The sequence below is a fragment of the Schistocerca americana genome, chromosome 7, assembly GCF_021461395.2.
Source record: "Schistocerca americana isolate TAMUIC-IGC-003095 chromosome 7, iqSchAmer2.1, whole genome shotgun sequence".
NCBI lineage: Eukaryota > Metazoa > Arthropoda > Insecta > Orthoptera > Acrididae > Schistocerca > Schistocerca americana.
In genome coordinates, this window is record NC_060125.1 from 392,172,705 (window position 1) to 392,193,508 (window position 20,804).

The window sequence follows — 20,804 nt, forward strand, 5'->3', positions numbered from 1 at the left end:
ACATTACGACCCTCTTCAACTCTAGGCGGTCTCTGTCAGTCGACAGACAATGTCGGTCTGTACGCTTTTGTGCTGTACGTGTCCCTTCACGTTTCCACTTCACTTTCACATCGGAAACAGTGGACTAGGGATGTTTAGGAGTGTGGAAATCTCCCGTACAGACGTATGACACAACTGACACCCAGCCACCTGACCTCGTTCGAAGTCCGTGAGTTCCGCGGAGCGCCCCATTCGGCTCTCTCAGGATGTGTAATGACTACTGAGGTCGCTGATATGGAGTAACTGGCAGTAGGAGGCAGCACAATGCACCTAATATGAAAAACTTGTGTTTTGTTTCTGGGGCTGTCCGGATACTTTTGATCACACAGTGTAATTAGTGACGTCGATCATAAAAGACTTTGTCACCACTCTTCTCACGGTAAACTCAGTTTTTTTTCCCTAATTGCCGCTTTCAGTTCAGGCTGCATTCACTGTCGTTCATGAGAAGGCAAATGAGTCATATCCTCTTTCTGGCTGGTGCTGTAATGACGATCCAGTGAATGTTTTTCCTCGTCATAATAGTGCCACGTCACATTAAGCGTTTAGCGTGGCCTTTAAAGCATTCAAAAAAATAATGTAATTTCCATTTGGCATTGAACGATGTGGCTTCTCCACTTTCCTTTTTTGGCATCGGTACAGACGCCAGCAGTATTTCTAATGCAGAACGTAATTGTACTTTAAAGCAAACAGTATAGTGCTCGACATCTGAAAAGCCGAATGGTTTGCTTTAGCAGTGGCCGGCTGCAGCACTGATTGTCCCCTTCCTCCTCCGCCCTCAATCTCATTCGCCGCTGCGCTCGGAGCTCTACCCAGGAGAGCGGCCGGAGCGATCCCGCTCGCGGAGCGCTGTTTGGCCGGGCCTGAGATAGATCGATAAATGCTAAATGAATAAAAAATTTAATGCCACATTCTAAGAGTAGAGTACATTTGCAGATGTAGGCTATATCTGGTTTACACTGTACAGCAGTTGCTTATCCCACGTTTCCTTTTATTTCTCGCAGTCCTCGATGTTGGGCTTCGTGCTCCAGCGCCTCTCCGCAGTGCCTTCCCTGTGGACTATTGGCCACTACAATGCTCCCCACAGTGGCGGCTTCTCACTGCCATACATGCAGTTGTAACCACATGGCAGACAGTTTCAGGCTTGTTTTTAGAAAGTGAGCCTTTCACCTTGCATTTTCTACCATACTGCTTCTCAAGGGAAATGTGGCTACACACACATAAGACGGACTGAATTCCAATGCGTACCAAGCAACTCGTGGCGGAAAATAAGTGACCCATGCGCCACCACTGAGATTCGCACTCTGTCTTCCCATGACCACGCACTTACCCACAACAACAACGACAACAACAACAATGCACTGCACAAGCTCCCACCAACCAGTGAGTTTACAACTATGACTACATACATATTCCGCAGCAATATGGTGCCTGGCAGAGAGCACCTTGTACCACTGCTAGTAAGTGCTATTCGACTTGCAATTGGAGCGAGGGAAAAACGACTGTCTGTACGTTTCATAACAGCTCTAATTTCTCTTATCTTGCCTTCGTGACTCTTGTTCGACATGTACGTATGGCAGTAGAAACGTTCTTCCGTCTGTCCCAAATGCCTGTTCTCTAAACTTTCCTGGTAGTGTTCCGTGAAAAGACAGACTTCTTTCCAGTGATTTTCAGCTGAGCATACGGGGCATTTCCACAATACTCATGAGCTGATAGCAAAAATCGGTAACAAATCTGGCAGGACGCCTCGTAACAGCTACCAAGTCTTGCTTGAATCTGACCTGGTGGGAATCCAAATAGACGAACAGTACTCGGCAATTGGTCGTATAAGTGTTCTGTAGGCGTTCTCCTTTATAAATGAGCAACATTTTCCCATAATTCTCCCAATACACCGAAATCGACCGTTCGCCTTCCCTAAAACCGACCTGACGTGCTTGTTCCATATCACGTCGCTTCGGAACGTTACACCAAGAGATTAATCGACGTGACTGTGTCAGGCACAGAGCTTATACTGTGTCATTACAGGATCGTTGTTGCTACTCATCTGCATTAACCCAGGAGTGGGCGCGTGGGGTACACCTGTCAGCCAGCGGTTTTACACTGTGATTATTTCCGTTACATTTAAAGTTGCAGCGTTCCCACGCTCAGTACCTTTCAAATTGGTGCATTGTTGAAGTTCCGTTTGCAGTTAACGTCAGTTGGACAGCTAAACACAGACAGCAGGACGTTGAAGTGAATTGGGGTACAACTGTCCACCACGCGCCTATCTACGTAACAATTTCTTAAGGTAGGTCGTCTCCGGCCATCCTGATTTAGGTTTTCCGTGATTTCCCTAAATCGCTTCAGGCAAATGCCGGGATGGTTCCTTTGAAAGAGCACGGCCGATTTCCTTCTCCATCCTTCCCTAACCCGACCTTGCGCTCCGTCTCTAATGACCTCGTTGTCGACGGGACGTTAAACACTAATATCCTCCTCCATCCTCTCTCTTACGGTTGGTGTTTTCCTTTTTTTAACATTTTTCATAGTAAATTCGTTGTACGTACAATATTTAAAATTTTTATTAATAAGACTAAAATAACTATATTAACTAAAGTGGTAATTACGCGGTCTTCAACATGCCTATAATTTACAGAAACTGATACTCATAAATATGTTTTTATTTTAGTGATGTCAGATCCGAAGAAAAGAAGAGGGGATGTGCCTTCCGACCCTGAAGTGTGGATGAGGTGCTCGAAGAAGATGCAGAGAATGATGAAAATGACGTATTTGATTCTGAAGAATCTAATTCAAATGAAGATGGTCAACTAATGGAAAGCGATCATGATAGTGAAACTGAACAATCTGCAGTGAATACGATAGTAAGAACTGTGAGTCTAGTATTTCCTTTTATCTTGGGAGAACAGTAAAACAAAATGGTCTAAGTCTTTTCCTGAAAGAAACGTGAGAACAAGGTCAGAGAATACAATAACTCATCTACCTGGCCCCACGATGCATGCATCTGCAATACTTTCAGAAAGTTATTAGATTTTTTCTTAGACAGCAGTGTTTACAAAACTATAGTTAACTGCAGACATAACTATGTAAGAAATTTGAAAAGCAAATTTCAGAGACATAGAGATGCTAGATTCACTGATGAGACTGAAATAAGAGCACTTTTCGGTATACTCTGCCTAATAGGACCCTAAGAAGTTCTAGAAGAAACAATGAATTACGGTGAGGTGCACATGTTCTACTGGGTATAACTTCAACAGTTACAACACAAGACAATCCCAGAGAAGATTCCAAAGGACGTGGCTACGGGTGTGGAAGGCAGAAAGACAAGTCAACTAGAAAATGATGTCATAAATGTGAAAGGTGTACGTGTTCGCCCCACTTGCAAAGCGTATGTGTTAACTGTCTCCGAAATAAATTATTGAAATATTGTTTTGGACATCTGTGTTTTATTTCCATACCTATACATAAACAAAGACAGAAAAAGCAAATAAAGAACATTTGATAATCATTGCAATGCGTAATTAAGAAACACAAATGGGGGACAGGAGTCCCCCACGCGCCTAACCCCGAACGATATAGCACGCGCCTACTGCAGTGTTAACTTATATTTTCCAGCATTTATAGCAAGCTACAGTTCATCGAACAAAACAAAAATTCTGTTCGATTCATCCCGTATACTCCTAGAGCAACTCAACGACGACACTTTTGCGTACATTAGAGCAGTAAAAGCAAACAGTCGCCGATTGCTGCTCACAGTCGGCTCAGTGCACTTAGGGTGGGGTGTCGCCAAAAGATGTCAGTTACTCCGTTTACGTGCAACATAACTTCCGGAAGACGAAATTCGTGTGTCGTAGACCGATATCCGACGACGAGTTTACATGTTAAACTCTGAATCTCTTTTGGTGACCCAGTCAAACGTTTCTTCTCGGATCGACAATTGTAGATACCATATGGCCTCTGGAAATCAGCTGTTTTGGTGTCCTATGTAGTAAGCACGATGGCTGTTTCCCTTCAGTCAAATACAACTCAGTCTAATATTTCCTACACCATATTTGTTGCACAAGAAAAAAAAAAAACGGAAAATGAGCAAGTTTCAAAAACGTTGAGCGTTTACATGGGACACAAAGTCGAATGTGGAAGTGGGTATTCGGCAGCTAGAGCCGCTTTTCAGAATCATTTACTAGTTATTTTTTACAAGATCAGCCTGAAGCAGTATTGGAAAATCGGTTTACGAAGAGCGGGTTCTGGACTGTGAAAGTTCTACAGAAACAAAAGTAACATCACGTGTGCCCGGTGAAAGCGTAATAGGACCTCCGATGCTTTCAATCTACATGAACTATTGAATAGATGAACTACTTACCAGCTAGGATCAGCAGCACTATAAGGTTGTACAGAAAAGTATCATCGCTGGACAACCGTAGCAAATTTCAGAAAAATCTGAACAAGATTTCCACTTGGTATAATTAATGTGTACGTATAATGCTCAACAAATCGATTTATTTCTTTAAATTTTCATTAATGGGTAACTCGCTAAGTCGTTCCTAAGCTTCAAAAAGGTCTGTCTTGGTTGACACCGGATATTAGCCGGATGCCAGCCGCTTCACGTGATATGTGAACTTGTGCTGACAAACTAACGCCACGGATAAACATCGCTAACGCTGTCAATCAACTATACAGGACGAAACCAATCACAGGAACAGAATCGGTCACGTGGGGTGCTGGGGGCGGCCTGAGGAGTGTGGCCAAGTGAAGTTCCCTGTTCTCAGGCAGTTCAGACCTTCCTTCCGCTCCTCTCCAGCCATGAGGGCCCCACCTTGTACAAAAGGTTTCGGACTTCATTTCTGTATTCCTTAAGGATAGACAACAAACCATGCTATGATTCAGTTTCAGTAGTAAACTTTGGCATTTCTGGTTCCACACCCTGCAGCCATTTCCTAAACAGCGGAAGCCCAACCGCTTCTGAAGTCCTTCCTACCGGCCAAATCTTCAAGCACTTGCACAGATAGCAGCGCTCATTAAAGCTGGACGCGTGTGATATAATAGCCTCGATAAAGATAACGAATCCGATATTATCCGAGTACAAGGTTAAAATGCAATGCATGTGTAAAGGAAATCACATAACAGGCAGTAGTCCGACCAGTTCTAGTGTACTGGTGCAGTATTACATAATAGGCGGTAGTCCGACCAGTTCTAGTGTACTGGCGCCGTATTTGGAGTATGCGTGACAACAGACATGTAACAAATCCAGACATGCGTTGTCTGTATCGTAATAAGGTCGGTAAGCCCGTACCCAAGTGTAACAGAGAGGGTCGGGGAACTTAAAAGAAAGAATGACGTCATAGCTCTAGCGGAACACTGTTTAATGAATTCAGAGAAGATTTATTTGCAGAAAACTGAGCTATAATGATGCTGCGATCATAATACACTGCATAACAAAATATGTGAAGCACCCAAAAGACATGGTCGGATGTCTTTAGCTTCGTACATGTAGACGTCATCGGCTAGTACTTGAGAGGTAGAGCGGGCGCCAGACTGCATTAGTGTTGTTACCAGTCCCGGTAGGGTACATAGCGGTGTCAACAGCTTCAGATATTGAGGTACAGGTACACAGATGTGCCACATAAGACATGGTCGGATGTCTTTAACGTGGTATATGTAGACGTCATCGTCAGGTATTTGACAGGTAGATGGCTCGGGGCACTATGGGACTTAACTTCTGCCGGCCGAAGTGGCCGTGCGGTTAAAGGCGCTGCAGTCTGGAACCGCAAGACCGCTACGGTCGCAGGTTCGAATCCTGCCTCGGGCATGGATGTTTGTGATGTCCTTAGGTTAGTTAGGTTTAAGTAGTTCTAAGTTCTAGGGGACTAATGACCTCAGCAGTTGAGTCCCATAGTGCTCAGAGCCATTTGAACCAAACCAACTTAACTTCTGAGGTCATCAGTCCCCTAGAACTTAGAACTATTTAAACCTAACTAACCTAAGGACATAACACACATCCATGCCCGAGGCAGGATTCGAACCTGCGACCGTAGCGGTCGCACGGTTCCAGACTGTAGCGCCTGGAACCGCTCGGCCACCCCGGCCGGCTGACAGGTAGAGAGGGCGCCAGAGTGCTTTAGTGCTGTTACCAGTCCTGGTAGGGTACATAGCGGTGTCAACAGCTTCAGATATTGAGGTACACAGATGTGCACCAAACGACTTGGTCGGATGTCTTTAACGTCATATATGTAGACGTCATCGTCGGGTATTTGACAGGTAGAGCGGGTGCCCGACTGCATTAGTGCTGTTACCAGTCCTGGTAGGGTACATAGCAACGTCAACAGCCTCAGATATTGAGGTACACAGATGTGCCATGTACTCATGTTAGATAGCGTTATCAGCACTTGGCATAGTTTGAAAGGATCCGCACTGTAGGTCCCAGTTGGTCGAATAGTGCAACATCCACATTTGTGGGAGATTAGAATGTGACAGTGGCCCATTGGTGGTCTGCATCGGAACGTGAGGGCCACATTCTCGTCGTCAAGGCTCCGGTCGACCACGGCTGACCACCACATGGGTGGATCACCGTACTGTGTAACAAGCTAACAGTAGCCTCTTCACATATGCAGTTGCCATCGTAAAACAAGTTACAGTCTGTGTCATCCCGCATCATTGGTCGGAAACTACCAGCAGCCGGACTGGGCAGCTACTGTCCTAAGCGAAGGATGCCGTTAACACCACAACACAGACAGCTCCGTCTGGAGAGGTTCCGTGGCCAGGAAACATGGACTGTTGATGAATGGCATCGCACTGTGTTCAGCGATGAATCGTGTTTCTGCAGTACCCAGGACGATCATCGTCGGCAGTTACGGCGGCGACCTGGGAAGAAGTCCCACACCTCCAATGCTTTGGCGAGACACAGTGGTATCCCTCGTGGCGTCACAGAGTTGGTAATTAAGGAAACTAACGGTAAATCGCGAACATCTTGGCTTTGCCTGTGTTACCTCTTATGCAATAGTATTTCAAAGACTCTCTTCCACGGTTCACATAAACTTGACCATTTGTGCTGCCTTTTTTTTGTATAAATTTTGTATCCCCTATTAGTACTACCTGATATGGTCCCTGCACACTTCAGCAGAATACTACAGTGTTTTGTAAGCGATCTATTTTGTAGACTGACTGCATTTTCCAAGTATCCTGCCAATGAAACGAAGTCGGCTGATTGCTTGCATTATAAACGACTGAGCTATATCTACATCTACATCTACATCTACGTGATTACTCTGCTATTCACAATAAAGTGCCTGGCGAAGGGTTCAATGAACGACCTTCAAGCTGTCTCTCTACCGTTCCACTCCCGAACGGCACGCGGGAAAAACGAGCACTTAAATTTTTCTGTGCGAGCCCTGATTTCTCTTATTTTATCGTGATGATCATTTCTCCCTATGTAGGTGGGTGCTAACAGAATGTTTTCGCCATCGGAAGAGAAAATTGGTGATTGAACTTTCATGAAAAGATCCCGTCGCAACGAAAAACGCCTTTTTTTTATGATTGCCACTCCAATTCACGTACATGTCTGTTACACTATCTCCCCTATTTCGCGATAGTACAAAACGAACTGCGCTTCTTTGTACTTTTTCGATGTCATCCGTCAGTCCCACCTGATGCGGATCCCACACCGCACAGCAATACTCCAGAATAGGGCGGACAAGCGTGGTGTAAGCAGTCTCTTTAGTAGACCTGTTGCACCTTCTAAGTGTTCTGCCAATGAATCGCAGTCTTTGGTTTGCTCTAATACGATTATTCCATTTCATATCCCCACCAAGCGTTAGTCTGTGATATTTGTGTCAGTGATTGATTCCAATAGTGACTCATTGCTATTAGGCCCGTTTCACACTGGGATGCTAGTGACGGTCGCCAGTGATGGTCACCGGTGACTGTGATGAACACTGTCGGATCACTGGTGCCCGACACCGCAGGTATTGCTAGCTGATTAGTTAGTGAAATGGACTCGTACAGGGGTGGCAACTAAATTTCGCTAGAGTTTTATGGTCCGAAAAATAAGGTGCTAAATTTAAAAAAAGAACATACAACTTACCAATTTTGTTTTTCTCATCCATGCTTTTCTCACTGAAATCAGGCACAAACTTCGTTATAATTTCTTGCCACGCACTCGTCTTCATCACTTTGTTGCTATAGTCAACGCTTTTCACATCCCAAATAGCAGGACGGTTTTCTACTTCACTTATAAAATCTTCTGTGTTAATCAAATCTAAACTCATAGCTACAGTGTGTACAGTGTAATGTACAATGAATGTTTCGCGTCACTGTCTCAGAAATTACTGCCTGTCGTTTGGCAAATCTGCGGCGCAGTGTCTGTGATCTGTGTCCCAGTGACTCCAGTTCAAACTAATGCATGTCCGGCGGTGACTGCTGTGAACACAGTGACCTTGTCCGTCACATGTGGCGAGGCTGAGTCACTGCTGGGTCACAGTGGCTCCAGTTCAAACTAATGTATCTCTGCCTGTGACCGTCGCTGGTGACCCCCTCCACGGAACGCAACCAGGAAAGAACTGGTGAACTCATTACAGAAGACACGCGTGTCACAGTGAACGAAATCGCTGCTAAGCGTGCATTAGGACACAGTGCATGCGCAAAACGATACAAAGCTTAAGTTATTGCAAGTTTGTGTCCGATGGGCTTCACGATTATTGTCCGAAGACGGTAACCTACAGAGAAGAACCATCGGCCAAAATCTTCAGAGATTTCAAAATGTAGGTGATGATTTTTGGACGAATATTGTGACAGGCGACGAAAGCTGTAAGGACGGGAAGCTAACACTACGAGACGGCGAAGCATATTCAGAAAGCAGGGCATCACTGTCTTCATGCAGCTGGAACATAGTTCTGTCGGAAGGGTATGTTCAGACTTGCAGAACATTGCCGAAACCGTGTGCAAAGAAATGGAGATTATGTTGAAAAGTGAGAGAAATATCTCTAGATTACGATGATGCACTTGGCTTCTTTTAAAAAAATTAAGAGATTTAAAAATTGTTGCTTTGTTGCTCACTACTTTTAGCATGACAATTCCACGTTTTTGCTTTCAAAAGTGAAAAGTTTGATACTTTATACTCTTGAACTTTTACAGGCAGATTCCAATGCTCGCATCACTTTGAAATTTTAGCAAGATTCATTCAAATAACTGTTCGCTTCGTTCATAACATGTTTTGTAACAAAACCTTGCAAAATCTATATAAACACACTTACTGTTGTAGCCCTTAGACGAGGAAAAAGTACTGTCGCTTCGAAATACAGTCTCTGGTCGACCAGCGCCCTCTGCTTCACATCCTTCGGATAGAGAGATTCATCCTTTCCGTAGCGTGACACCAGGTAAGTGGCGATTACGTGGCTGGCACAAGCGGAACATTATTACAGCTTTACAGAGATTGTGAGAATGGAATAATGGATTATATGAGACGACACAGAAAATCACCGCTGGACGTACCTGTCGTGAAGAATCAAACCATTGTCGTCCATGGCTGGTACCGTATGTTCTGGATTTATCTGAAATAGAAGAGGCAGTATTTAGTAAAAATCAGAGCTTTGGGGACTAACAAAGTCAAATGAATACTAAAATACTAGACTGTTTCACTGGTTCAAATGGCGCTGAGCACTATGGGACTTAACATCTGAGGTCATCAGTCCCCTAGAACTACTTAAACCTAAATAACCTAAGGACATCACACACACCCATGCCCGAGGCAGAATTCGAACCTGCGACCGTAGTAGTCGCACGGTTCCGGTCTGAAGCGTCTAGAACCGCTCGGCCACAGCGGCCGGTTGTTTCACTAGTGACTGGCGGAAATCTCATAGAATGTCTACGATAGCTTGCTGTCGACAGTGATTCACTGCCAGACATGGATGTAGCTGCAGAAGAAGAAGGCAGCTCGTGGCTGCAAGAAACTCTTTATTGCTGTTTATTTACGGTCATTCAGTCTTCGATGCTGCTAGTGTTGATCCCTGGCGAGCACGACAGATACACCAACACCTTGTCTCTCGGTGTGATTAGCTTTCAATCTGCTCTGGCCAGCAGTGGCGCAGGCCGCGTGCTGCCGTTACTGCTGTATCCGAGTATGTGTCGAATTTCCCACCTGTAGCACGATGGCCAAGAGTCGGCTGCCGTCACCGAGAAAGCGGCGGACAGCATCTTGCCCCAATGTCACAGGGCAGAGGAGTCCTCGGTTTGGACCTTGGCACATTCAGAGATGCATGGATCCCAGCATCGCAGACCTTTGAAGGTGGCAGAGTTCAGAGCTGCCCACACACCCAGTCAGGCAGCAGTCGAAGGCTGGTGCTAGAGAAAGATGGCTACCTTCCATTCCTGGATGTTTTGGTTAAACGGAAAGGTGATGGCTCGGTGGGACATTCTGTCTATCGTAAGCCCACTCACACTAATTTGTAGTTGTATTCTAGTTAAATAGAGAAAGATGGCTGCCTTCCATTCCTGGATGTTAAACGGAAAGGTGACGGCTCGGTGCGACATTCTGTCTATCGTAAGCCCACTCACACTGATTTGTACTTGCACTCTTCTAGTTGCCATCATCCATCCCAGACCATCAATCAGTGTACTTAAAACCCTTGTGCATAGGGCACATTCGGTGTCGGATGCAGAGAATAGAGAATTTGCCTAAAGAACTTGCACATTTAAGGGCGGTGTTCAGAGGCAATGGATACTCGACCCGGCAAATTAACAGGGCCTTCTCAACTAGAGCCAGGAACCGGGAAGTGAATACAGAGGAGAACGCGCCAGCCAAGCCCCTAGCTTTTCTTCCCTTCGTTGGAAATATCTCCTTCAAGATATCGAGGATTCTTAATAATTTTCATGTCAAAGTGCTTTTTCGTCCACCTTCTAAGATTTAGGATTTGCTGGGATCGGTGAAGGATGATTTGCTACTGCGGGAGGTGGCAGTTTACAAAATACCGTGTCAATGTGGTATGGCCTATATACACTGCTGGCCATTAACATTGCTGCAACGCGAAGATGACGTGCTACAGACGAGAAATTTAACCGACAGGAAGAAGATGTTGTGATATGCAAATCATTAGCTTTTCAGAGCATTCACAAAAGGCTGGCGCCGATGGCGACACCTACAACGTGCTGACATGAGGAAAGTTTCAACCGATTTCTCATACACAAACAATAGTTGATCGGCGTTGCCTGCTGAAACGTCGTTGTGATGCCTCGTGTAAAGAGGAGAAATGTGTACCATCACGGCCGGCCGCGGTGGTCGTGCGGTTCTAGGAGCTCCAGTCCGGAGCCGCGCTGCTGCTACGGTCGCAGGCTCGAATCCTGCCTCGGGCATGGATGTGTGTGATGTCCTTAGGTTAGTTAGGTTTAATTAGTTCTAAGTTCTAGGGGACTGATGACCACAGCAGTTGAGTCCCATAGTGCTCAGAGCCATTTGAACCATTTTGTACCATCACGTTTCCGACTTTGATAAAGGTCGGATTGTAGCCTATCGCGATTGCGGTTTATCGTATAGCGACATTGCAGCTCGCGTTGGTCGAGATACAGTGACTGTTAGCAGAATATGGAATCGGTAGGTTCACTGTATATGTGGCTCATACACGATGATGCACCAGAACATTTTCGCAGCAATGTGCATGTGCATTTGAAAATGCAGTCCAAGACAGTTTCGATTGGTCGGAGAGGTCCCACAACTTTGCCTGTACATTCTCCAGACCTCAGCTGACTAATGTTTTCACTAAGATTCTTCAAGGAACTGATGGCCGACGTCACTCACGTTGTATTTTATAACATTACTGATACTGTCAATAATGTTTCAAATTTAGCATTCATTTAGGTACTGTGAAATGGTAATTATAATTATTTCTAAAGAAATAATGAAGCATGTGTAAAACGCGATGATATGAGTTGTACATCCTCAAGTTGTCTCGTACGCAACTCTTTAAAAAGCAGTCATAGTGACAACAAACTGAGTTTCGTGACGTAGTACGAAAACAATGAAATTTATAAATAATAACTAGGAGGAAATACATCAGATATCGACTATTTAAGTACTTTAATAAAATACATTTATAGCCATCCAGTTGAATTAAAAATGATGCACGAACAAAGAAAATTTTAATAAATTACAGCCATTTCCATCTTTCTAGTTTCTCCATGGAAGAATAAGTAAACATGTAAACACGTGTGTGTGTGTGTGTGTGTGTGTGTGTGTGTGTGTGTGTGTGTGTGTGTGTGTGTGTGTGTGTGTGCTTAAAAACGCAGAACTAATTTTGAATTTTACATAAATATAAATGCGACTCGTTACTGTAAATAAACAGCACACAACCATAAGAGAATGAATGAGCCACTTAATACGGATCTGGTGTTTAGGAGTCTTGAAGGACATAACGAATATTTACTACACTACCAATGTCTTACCTTAAGATACTCCTCTTGTAAGTGTTCATTCTTGAACAGATCGATGATTTTGACGGTGACATCGATCCCAAGAGCCTTAGCAACAGTCAAGGCTACTCTGGACGGTGGGCTGGGAGGACAGTGATACAGAACTACAGGCATGATTCACGGGTCGTCTGAAAACAAGCAAAATATATGATCCCTTAATAAGAAAGGTGACAGGAAATTTCTAAGTAACTATCACATAATTTCTCTGCAACAACTTTGTCCATAATATTTCAGAAGGTAATGTGCTCAAGAGAGGTATAACATTGAAGTACAGACAATTTACTTATGGAGTCACAGTTGCGACTTTAACAGGATTGCTCAACTGAGAACGGCATTTCTACATTTACTCACCAAGTACACTCTGAACACAACGAAAAAGAAAGAAACGTACTACGGAGGAATTATCCGAATGGGAGGAAATCGGTAGAAGTGATACACACTACTGGCCATTAAAATTACTACACCACGAAGATGATGTGCTACAGACGAGAAATTTAGCGGACAGGAAGAAGATGCTGTGATATGCAAATGATTAGCTTTTCAGAGCATTCACACAAGGCTGGTGCCGGTGGTGACACCTACAACGTGCTGACATGAGGAAAGTTTCAACTGATTTCTTATACACAAACAGCAGTTGACCGGCGTTGCCTGCTGAAACGCTGTTGCGATGCCTCGTGTAAGGAGGAGAAATGCCTACCATCACGTTTCCGACTTTGATAAAGGTCGGATTGTAGCCTGCTGCTCGCGTTGGTCGAGATCCAATGACTGTTAGCAGAATATGGAATCGGTGGGTAGACGAGGGTAAGACGGAACGCTGTGCTGCATCCCAACGGCCTCGTAATCACTAGCAGTCGAGATGACAGGCATCTTATCCGCAAGGCTGTAACGGATCGTGCAGCCACGTCTCGATCCCTGAGTCAACAGATGGGGACGTTTGCAAGACAACAACCATCTGCACGAACAGTTCGACGACGTTTGCAGCAGCATGGACTATCAGCTCGGAGACCATGGCTGCGGTTACCCTTGACGCTGCATCACAGACAGGAGCGCCTGCGAAGGTGTACTCAACGACGAACCTGGGTGTACGAATGGTAAAATTACATTTTTTCGGATGAATCCAGGTTCTGTTTACAGCATCATGGTGGTCGCATCCGTGTTTGGTGACATGGCGGTGAACGCACATTGGAAGCGTGTATTCGTCCTACTGGAGTGGAGTATCACCCGGCGTGATGTTATGGGGTGCTATTGGTTACACGCCTCGGTCACCACTTGTTCGCATTGACGGCACTTTGAACAGTGTGTTACGACCCGTGGCTCTACCCTATATTCGATCCCTGCGAAACCCTACGTTTCGGAAGGATAACGCACGACCTTATGTTGCAGGTCATGTACGGGTCTTTCTGGATACAGAAAATGTTCGACTGCTGCCCTGGCCAGCACATTCTCCAGATCTCTCACCAATTGAAAACGTCTGGTCAATGGTGGCCGAGCAACTGGCTCGTCACAATACGCCAGTCACTACTGTTGATGAACTGTGGTATCGTGTTGAAGCTGCATGGGCAGCTGCACCTGTACACGCCATCCAAGCTCTGTTTGACTCAATGCCCAGGCGTATCAAGGCCCTTATTACGGCCAGAGGTGGTTGTTCTGGGTACTGATTTCTCAGGATCTATGCACCCAAATTGCGTGAAAATATAATCACATGTCAGTTCTAGTATAATATATTTGTCCAATGAATACCCGTTTATCATCTGCATTTCTTCTTGGTGTAGCAATTTTAATGGCCAGTGGTGTAATTGTCGTACCGTATAGCGGGCGACAGTCAGGTGGTATCCCACCATTGTCCAGGGCATCTCCATACACGTCTTCAGTCTGGAATCTCCTTGTCTGAAGTAGAATTGTCTCCAGTGATGAGCCCCGATGACCAGTGAAGACAAGTCTGGAGACGTCCCAGACAACGTTGGGATACGAACCAGACACTCGTCCGCCATACGGCCCGATAAGCAGGAGTCATGGTCTGGGGTGCCATTTCTTTTCATAGCAGGACCTCTTTGGTTGTCATCGGCGGCACACTTGCAGCATAGCGACACGTCAACAGTATTCTACGCTCCCTTTTGTTGCTCTTCGTGGTAAATCATGCACGGGTTACACTCCGACAAGATAATGCCCGCCCGCACATGGCAAGAGTTTCTACTGCTTATCTTCGTGCTCGCAAAACCTTACCTTGGCCAGCAAGGTCGTCGGATCTCTCAATTGAGCATGTTTGGAACATTACGAACAGGGGTCTCTTAACCATTTCGGGATTTTGACGATCTATCGCGTCAGTTGGACAGAGTTTGGCTCGATATCCTTCAGGAGGACATTCAAAAACTCTATTAAACAATGGCAAGCCGATTAACCCCTTGTATAGGGACCCCGGGCGGACCAATGCCTTCTTTACTTGGTCCATTTGTGAAGCTCTTTCTCCTGAATAGATCATCCAATTTTTCTGAAATTGTTTGTCTGTACGTGTACATCACATCTACTGATTTCCACCCCATTCGGACAATTCCTTCGTGGTGCGTCTTTTTTTTCTTGGGGTATATTGCAAGATTGATATATTTGATTCTTTTGTGATCTTGCCAAGACATGTTACCTTGCAAGAAGAGCTCATATTTTATGAAATATATGATTGAAAACCGTAATGCGCAAAAAAGTAACTGTGCAACTCGTGACTACTTTATTCTGAATTACATACTACAGTTTCTGAGAAAATAAATGCTATGAATAAAATTATAAAACTAGATAATAGCTGACTGATGCATGTGTTGTGATTCGATGATTCATAATTTAGCCCCTTTTCAAATAAAGTAAGGAGTCAAGGGTGTCAATCGTGTAAAAAATCGTTTAAACCTGTGTGTGCGTAAAGGGTGTAGCCCGGGCCAGAGATTGTCTGGAATGTTGTCCGGCTGTTTTCTTGTACCGTGACCTGGGCAGATAAATTCAGATTACAGAGAACCTAAACCACGAATCTAACTTCAGCATTTCGGTAATCAAGCGTTGACGTTCCTTCCACATCATCATGATGAGTATGCTGCGGACAGCCGCGCCTTCCAAGATGACGACAACCGTGTTCGCAGGGCTGCACGCACGTGTTCCTTGTTTGATGATCACTCAGATAACATACCACATCTCGAATTACCCGCTACATCAGCCGAACTTAATCCAAAAGAAAATTTCTCGGACTGCACGAATGCCTGGTCTCACAGTGATTTTAACCAATGGAATTTTCTCTAGCTTCCAGCTATGTCAAGCGGTTAAGTATCCAAGAGATGTCGGACGAGTGTTCATTGGCCGTTGTCAAGTGGTCACTACTTAGCCGAGGTGCTTTCGCCCGAAAGTTCATGGATATTTAATCACCTGACGCGACTGTGCTACAGAATCTAATCATCAATGAGCGGCTTGAGCTGCATATTGCAAAGAAACTTGTGGACTCTCTTCCTCGCTGAATTGCGGCTACTATCAGGGAAAGAGAAGGTCCTACCCTGATGTCCCTTTGGGGTGATTAACTTTTACTTAGTTTACTTACGAGGGAAGTTCAATAAGTGAGGGGACACTTTTTTTCTGAAAGTAAGTTGGTTTTATTCAGGGTCCCAATGCGCCATATTACTCTCCACTCTCGTGACTAAAAACCCTATTTTCCAGCATAATGCGACGGCCTTAATCCACTTTACTCGGAAGGCATGTATGTCCACACGGTACATGATACTGGTCGACGTCAGAGCCAATGTCTTGATGCATCAGTAACCTTCCCATCATCTACTTCCAGCAGAGTGCATCCTTCGTTGGACCAAACAGATGGAAACTGGAATTTGCGAGATACGGGCTGCAGGGTGGATGAGGAAGAACAGTCCATTGAGGTTTTGTGAGCTGCTCTGGGGTGCGATAACTTGTGTGAGGCCATGCGTCGCCCAGCAGAAGGAAAGGTTCGTTTGCGTTTTTATGGCAACGAAACGCAGAATTTGTTCCTTCAGTTTCCCGAGAGCATCACAATAAACTTCAGAGTTGAACATTGCCTAACCCCTTCAGAGTCCCAGAAGACAGTGACCACGACTTTACCGGCTAATGGTGCGGCTTTGAACCATTTCTCTGGAAGAGAGATGGTGTGGCGCCGCTCCACAGTTGCCGATTTTGTCTGATTCGAAGTGATGTGTCTCATTGCTTCTGACAAAGCTCGACAAAAAACTGTCGCGGTCAGCCTCGTAAAACGCAAGCAATTCCGCGCAAATGGTCTTTCGTTGCTCTTCATGTTCTTCTGTTAGGCGGCGAGAAACCCAGCTGGCACACACATTTGTGTACCCCAACTGGTGTCCGCCCGATTAGTCGAGCAGTCTAACACAGGGCTTTCTGGAGTGGGAAGGAGCGACTGGTCCCCGGCACGAATCCGCCCAGCGGACTTGTGTCGAGGTCCGGTGACCGGCCAGTCTGTGGATGGTTTTTAGGCGGTTTTCCATCTGCCTCGGCGAATGCAGGCTAGTTCCCCTTATTCCGCCACAGCTAAACTATGTCGGCGATTGCTGCGCAAACAAATTCTCCACATACGCGTACACCACGCAAACATAGGGGTTACACTCGTTTGGCGTGATGCGTTCCCTGGGGCGGGGGGCGGGGGGGGGGGCGCTCACCGGGAGCCGAACCCGCACAATAACCCTGGGTTCGGTGTGGGGCGGCGGAGGGGTGAAGTGGACTGCGGTAGTCGTCGTGGGGTTGTGGACCACTGCGGCTGCGGCGGAGACGGAGCCTCTCCGTCGTTTATAGCTCCCCAGTTAACATACAATACAATACCCCAATTGGAGGGCGAGTGTGTCTGCACTACCAACAGAGACAACCAGTTGTGAAGCGAGATGTTCAATTGTGATCCCTCGATCACCTCGAATGAGAGTGTCCGGACGTTCCAACATTGCACGAGTAACCGCTGTGTGCGGCCGGCGAGATGATGACAAACGCCTCACCCATCGACTCACCATGCTGTTGTTCACTGCCAGATCTCAGTAGACATTCTACAAGTGGCTATGAATACCTGCAATGCTCTGATTTTTTGCCAAAAGAAACTACGTGACAGCTCTCTGCTTGGAACGCACCCCCTTTACACACGCCGTTTTCAAGGCTACATATAGCGCTGCCACATACTGGAACTTCACCAAACTATAGAGGCTGAAGCGCGAATATTCCGTGATGAGCAAGAAGAAGTATTTAACAGCTGGATGACATCGACGATGGAAGGAGATACAACAGACTGAAGGAAGAAGCTGAAGACAGGGAACATTGGCAAAAGAAGTTCGACATACGAAGACACGGACCTTCCACTAGGCATAACACTACATAATAATAATAATAATAATAACAATAGTGTAAATAAAATTTATTTTATTTACTTCTTTTAGAATAAAATACAGTATACAAATCGTAAAGTAGTTCCTCCAGGAGTTCCAGAGTTATGCTTACATTTCATCCTTTTTCATTCTTTATGTCCACCCCCATTCCTAGACGCGTGGGGTAGCCCTAGTTCGATGGTATTTTTTACAGGTAGTAAGTCATATTTGTGCGAAATTTCGTTGAAATTATTCTACGCGTCACAGAGTTATGCTAATCCCTCGAACACCTCCATAGCCCATAATATGTAATTCCGTATAAGGTGTGATTCAATTGTCACACAGGCGAAAACGCTCTGAGGGAATTTTATTCTCTGAACAGCCAGCGAGTATTTGTTTTTCTCAGCCATTCTCTCACTGTGAAGGTTTTGTCGTGACATATTTATGATTCTTTCTATTACGTTCTTCAGACCTTTATATCTACATCGTCAGGTCGATTTAAGTCATTTAATATGGCATGTGTGTCTTGTAACTACAACTTATGGGCAGATTTGCCAGTGTCTTTCAATGGTCACAGGTTGCTTTTACAATCTTACCTACGACCTAGTTCGACCCGGTAGCTGAATGGTCAACGTGACGGATTCCCGTCCTAAGGGCCCGGGTTTGATTCCCGGCTGGGACGGGGATTTTCGCCGCTAAGGGACTGGGTGTTGTGCTGCCTTCGTCATCATCTCATCCCCGTCCGGCGTGCAGATCGCCCAACGTGGCGTCGAATGTAATAAGACCTGCACCAAGGCGGCCGGACTTGCCCTGCAACGACTCCAAACGCTCATTTCCATTTACCTACGACCTATACCCTCACACAAAACTCGTACTTACAATATATCCATGCCTTATAAACTGATATAAATTCACTTCATGGTGGAGGTATAATTCTCCGAAATATGTACTGGAAAGTATAATATAAAAAATGTGACTCATTAGACTAAATTGTGGTTTCCATTCATATTCATAACGGTCATGGTCAAACCAAACCTAAAATGCTCACTTTGAAATTATTTTTTTCTTCATTTTGTTTATGCTTATTTCCAGTGGTTGAGTCGATGTAATAGCAAACGTCAGAGCTTAATCCACCAGACGTCCCGTAATTCTCTTTCAGGGTTGTAGCACGTTTTAATTGGCTTTTAGTAACCAATTCAGCGTCCAGGTCATAGAATTAACTTAACCCCTTCAGCATTAACTAACTCCAAACAAATTAATTGTTGTAGAAATATAAAACTCAAAGTGTATTTTATCAAATGGCAATATATTTGAGTGTACGGAAGTCACCTTTATATGGGTAAGGTACTAGTACCAGCATTACAGGCCAAACAGTATACTTCTTCACTTTTCTTTACTCTCATGTAGGTCATCTCTTTGAGACCTTCATGTACTGGCACAGCCTGCTTTACCCGATTACATATGGAGAACTTATTCCAAAATCGTTTCACTTCGTCAGAAACATAACGCTGATTGGACGATATTAGCATTTGCAGAAACCGTTATTACAATAAAATCAAGGCCACCATGTAGTGTTCCGGCGCAGGTCTTATCATCAGCTTGGGTGAAGAAGCGTTCTAAGCAGTTCAATCAGTACGTTGAGGACAATTTGGTTGAGGTCTACTGAGTCACCTTTAAGCGAGTCTGAGGGAGAAAGTCTCCTAGGATGTTTAGCACTGGTGATTCTGGAATTTTTTTTTTTTTTTCATTTATTGAATTTCAACTCCCCTCGAAGGGGGCGGGCTGGCAGCAGCTTAGTATGCCGCTCTTCAGCCGACAGATTTTGTGACAAAGATCAAGAGAACAAATAATAAAACAACAGGCGATAAAATCGGAGACTTAGAGAGTAACAAGGCGAAAAGAAATCGTGGAACTTAAAACAACAACAGAGGGATGATGATGCTAAGAAAAATACATACGAAGCAGACAGGGAAAACAATAGACAATTAAAAAAAACACGGCGACAGTCTGGATTCTGTTCGCAAAGGACATAAAATTCACACCTAGCGACAGCATGGTTTCTGTTCGCAACACGAGAAAGACAAACAACACTGAATAGTCACTGGAACACTGCACTAAAAAGTGGGCAAATGTGACACCACAGTCGAGAGCAGGTGGGGGGAAACTGGACAGAAGAGGGGAAAACAAAAAAGGGGGGAAAGGAGAGGAAAAGCGAAGGGGGGAGCCGGGAAAGGAGCTGAAGGAGGATGAGGACCCATAAGAGGGGTGGGGGGCAGACGCAACAGGGAGTGGAGTAGGCAGAGGAGGGGAATACAAAAGGACTGGGGGGGAGAAGGGAGGTAGGGAGAGGTTGAGTGGGGAGAAAACAGGACGGAAGGGAGGGGGGAAGAGGGAGCCCAGGGAAAGGACAGAGGAAAGGAGGGGGATTGAGGATCAGAGTTGAGTGATTCTGGAATGGAGAGGAGAAAATTTGATTCATGGGAAGTGCAAACACAATTTAAGAACAATTTATTTTCCCACTATTATGCTAGGCCCTTCCAGTAACCCAAGGTTCATGAGTTCTACCTTACGATATCGGAGACAAACACTCCGCTTGCAGCTCGTTCCGAAAATACCCTGTCAACTACCTTAACCACAATTGGAGACAAGTGTGAAACAGCGCTTGTCCCTCTTCATATTCTGACATAAAATATCAACTACTAGCTCCGCGCCGCGGTGTTATCCGAGGTTAATCAGCAATTTGTAATAAACTGTTACTCCCGAAACTCACTATCCAACCATACGCGCCATCACAAAAGTTATGTCTTGGAAGTCTTGCGGCGCAAATCATTTGCGACCCAGCAAACCGCGCGACACCAAATAAAATAAAATAAAATAAAATAAAAATAAAACAAGAAAAATCCTCTAAATTTTCGAATAATGGGAAAACCTGACAGAACTAATGTCATTCGCAGCTCACTAGTTTACTTC

General features: G+C 45.0%; 1 protein-coding gene across 1 annotated transcript in view; it reads right to left on the bottom strand.

Annotated features, from left to right (window-relative positions):
- The window catches only part of LOC124622115 (glutathione S-transferase D7-like), an 82,984-nt gene that overhangs the window by 20,469 nt on the left and 41,711 nt on the right, over nucleotides 1-20,804 (bottom strand). The window contains exons 2-4 of the mRNA XM_047147723.1: nucleotides 12,457-12,611; nucleotides 9,514-9,572; nucleotides 9,276-9,417 (exon numbers count right to left, since the gene is read on the bottom strand). Of these exons, the coding sequence (XP_047003679.1) occupies nucleotides 9,276-9,417; nucleotides 9,514-9,572; nucleotides 12,457-12,597 (342 nt within the window). The 5' untranslated portion in view covers nucleotides 12,598-12,611. The remainder of the gene's footprint in view (nucleotides 1-9,275; nucleotides 9,418-9,513; nucleotides 9,573-12,456; nucleotides 12,612-20,804) is intronic.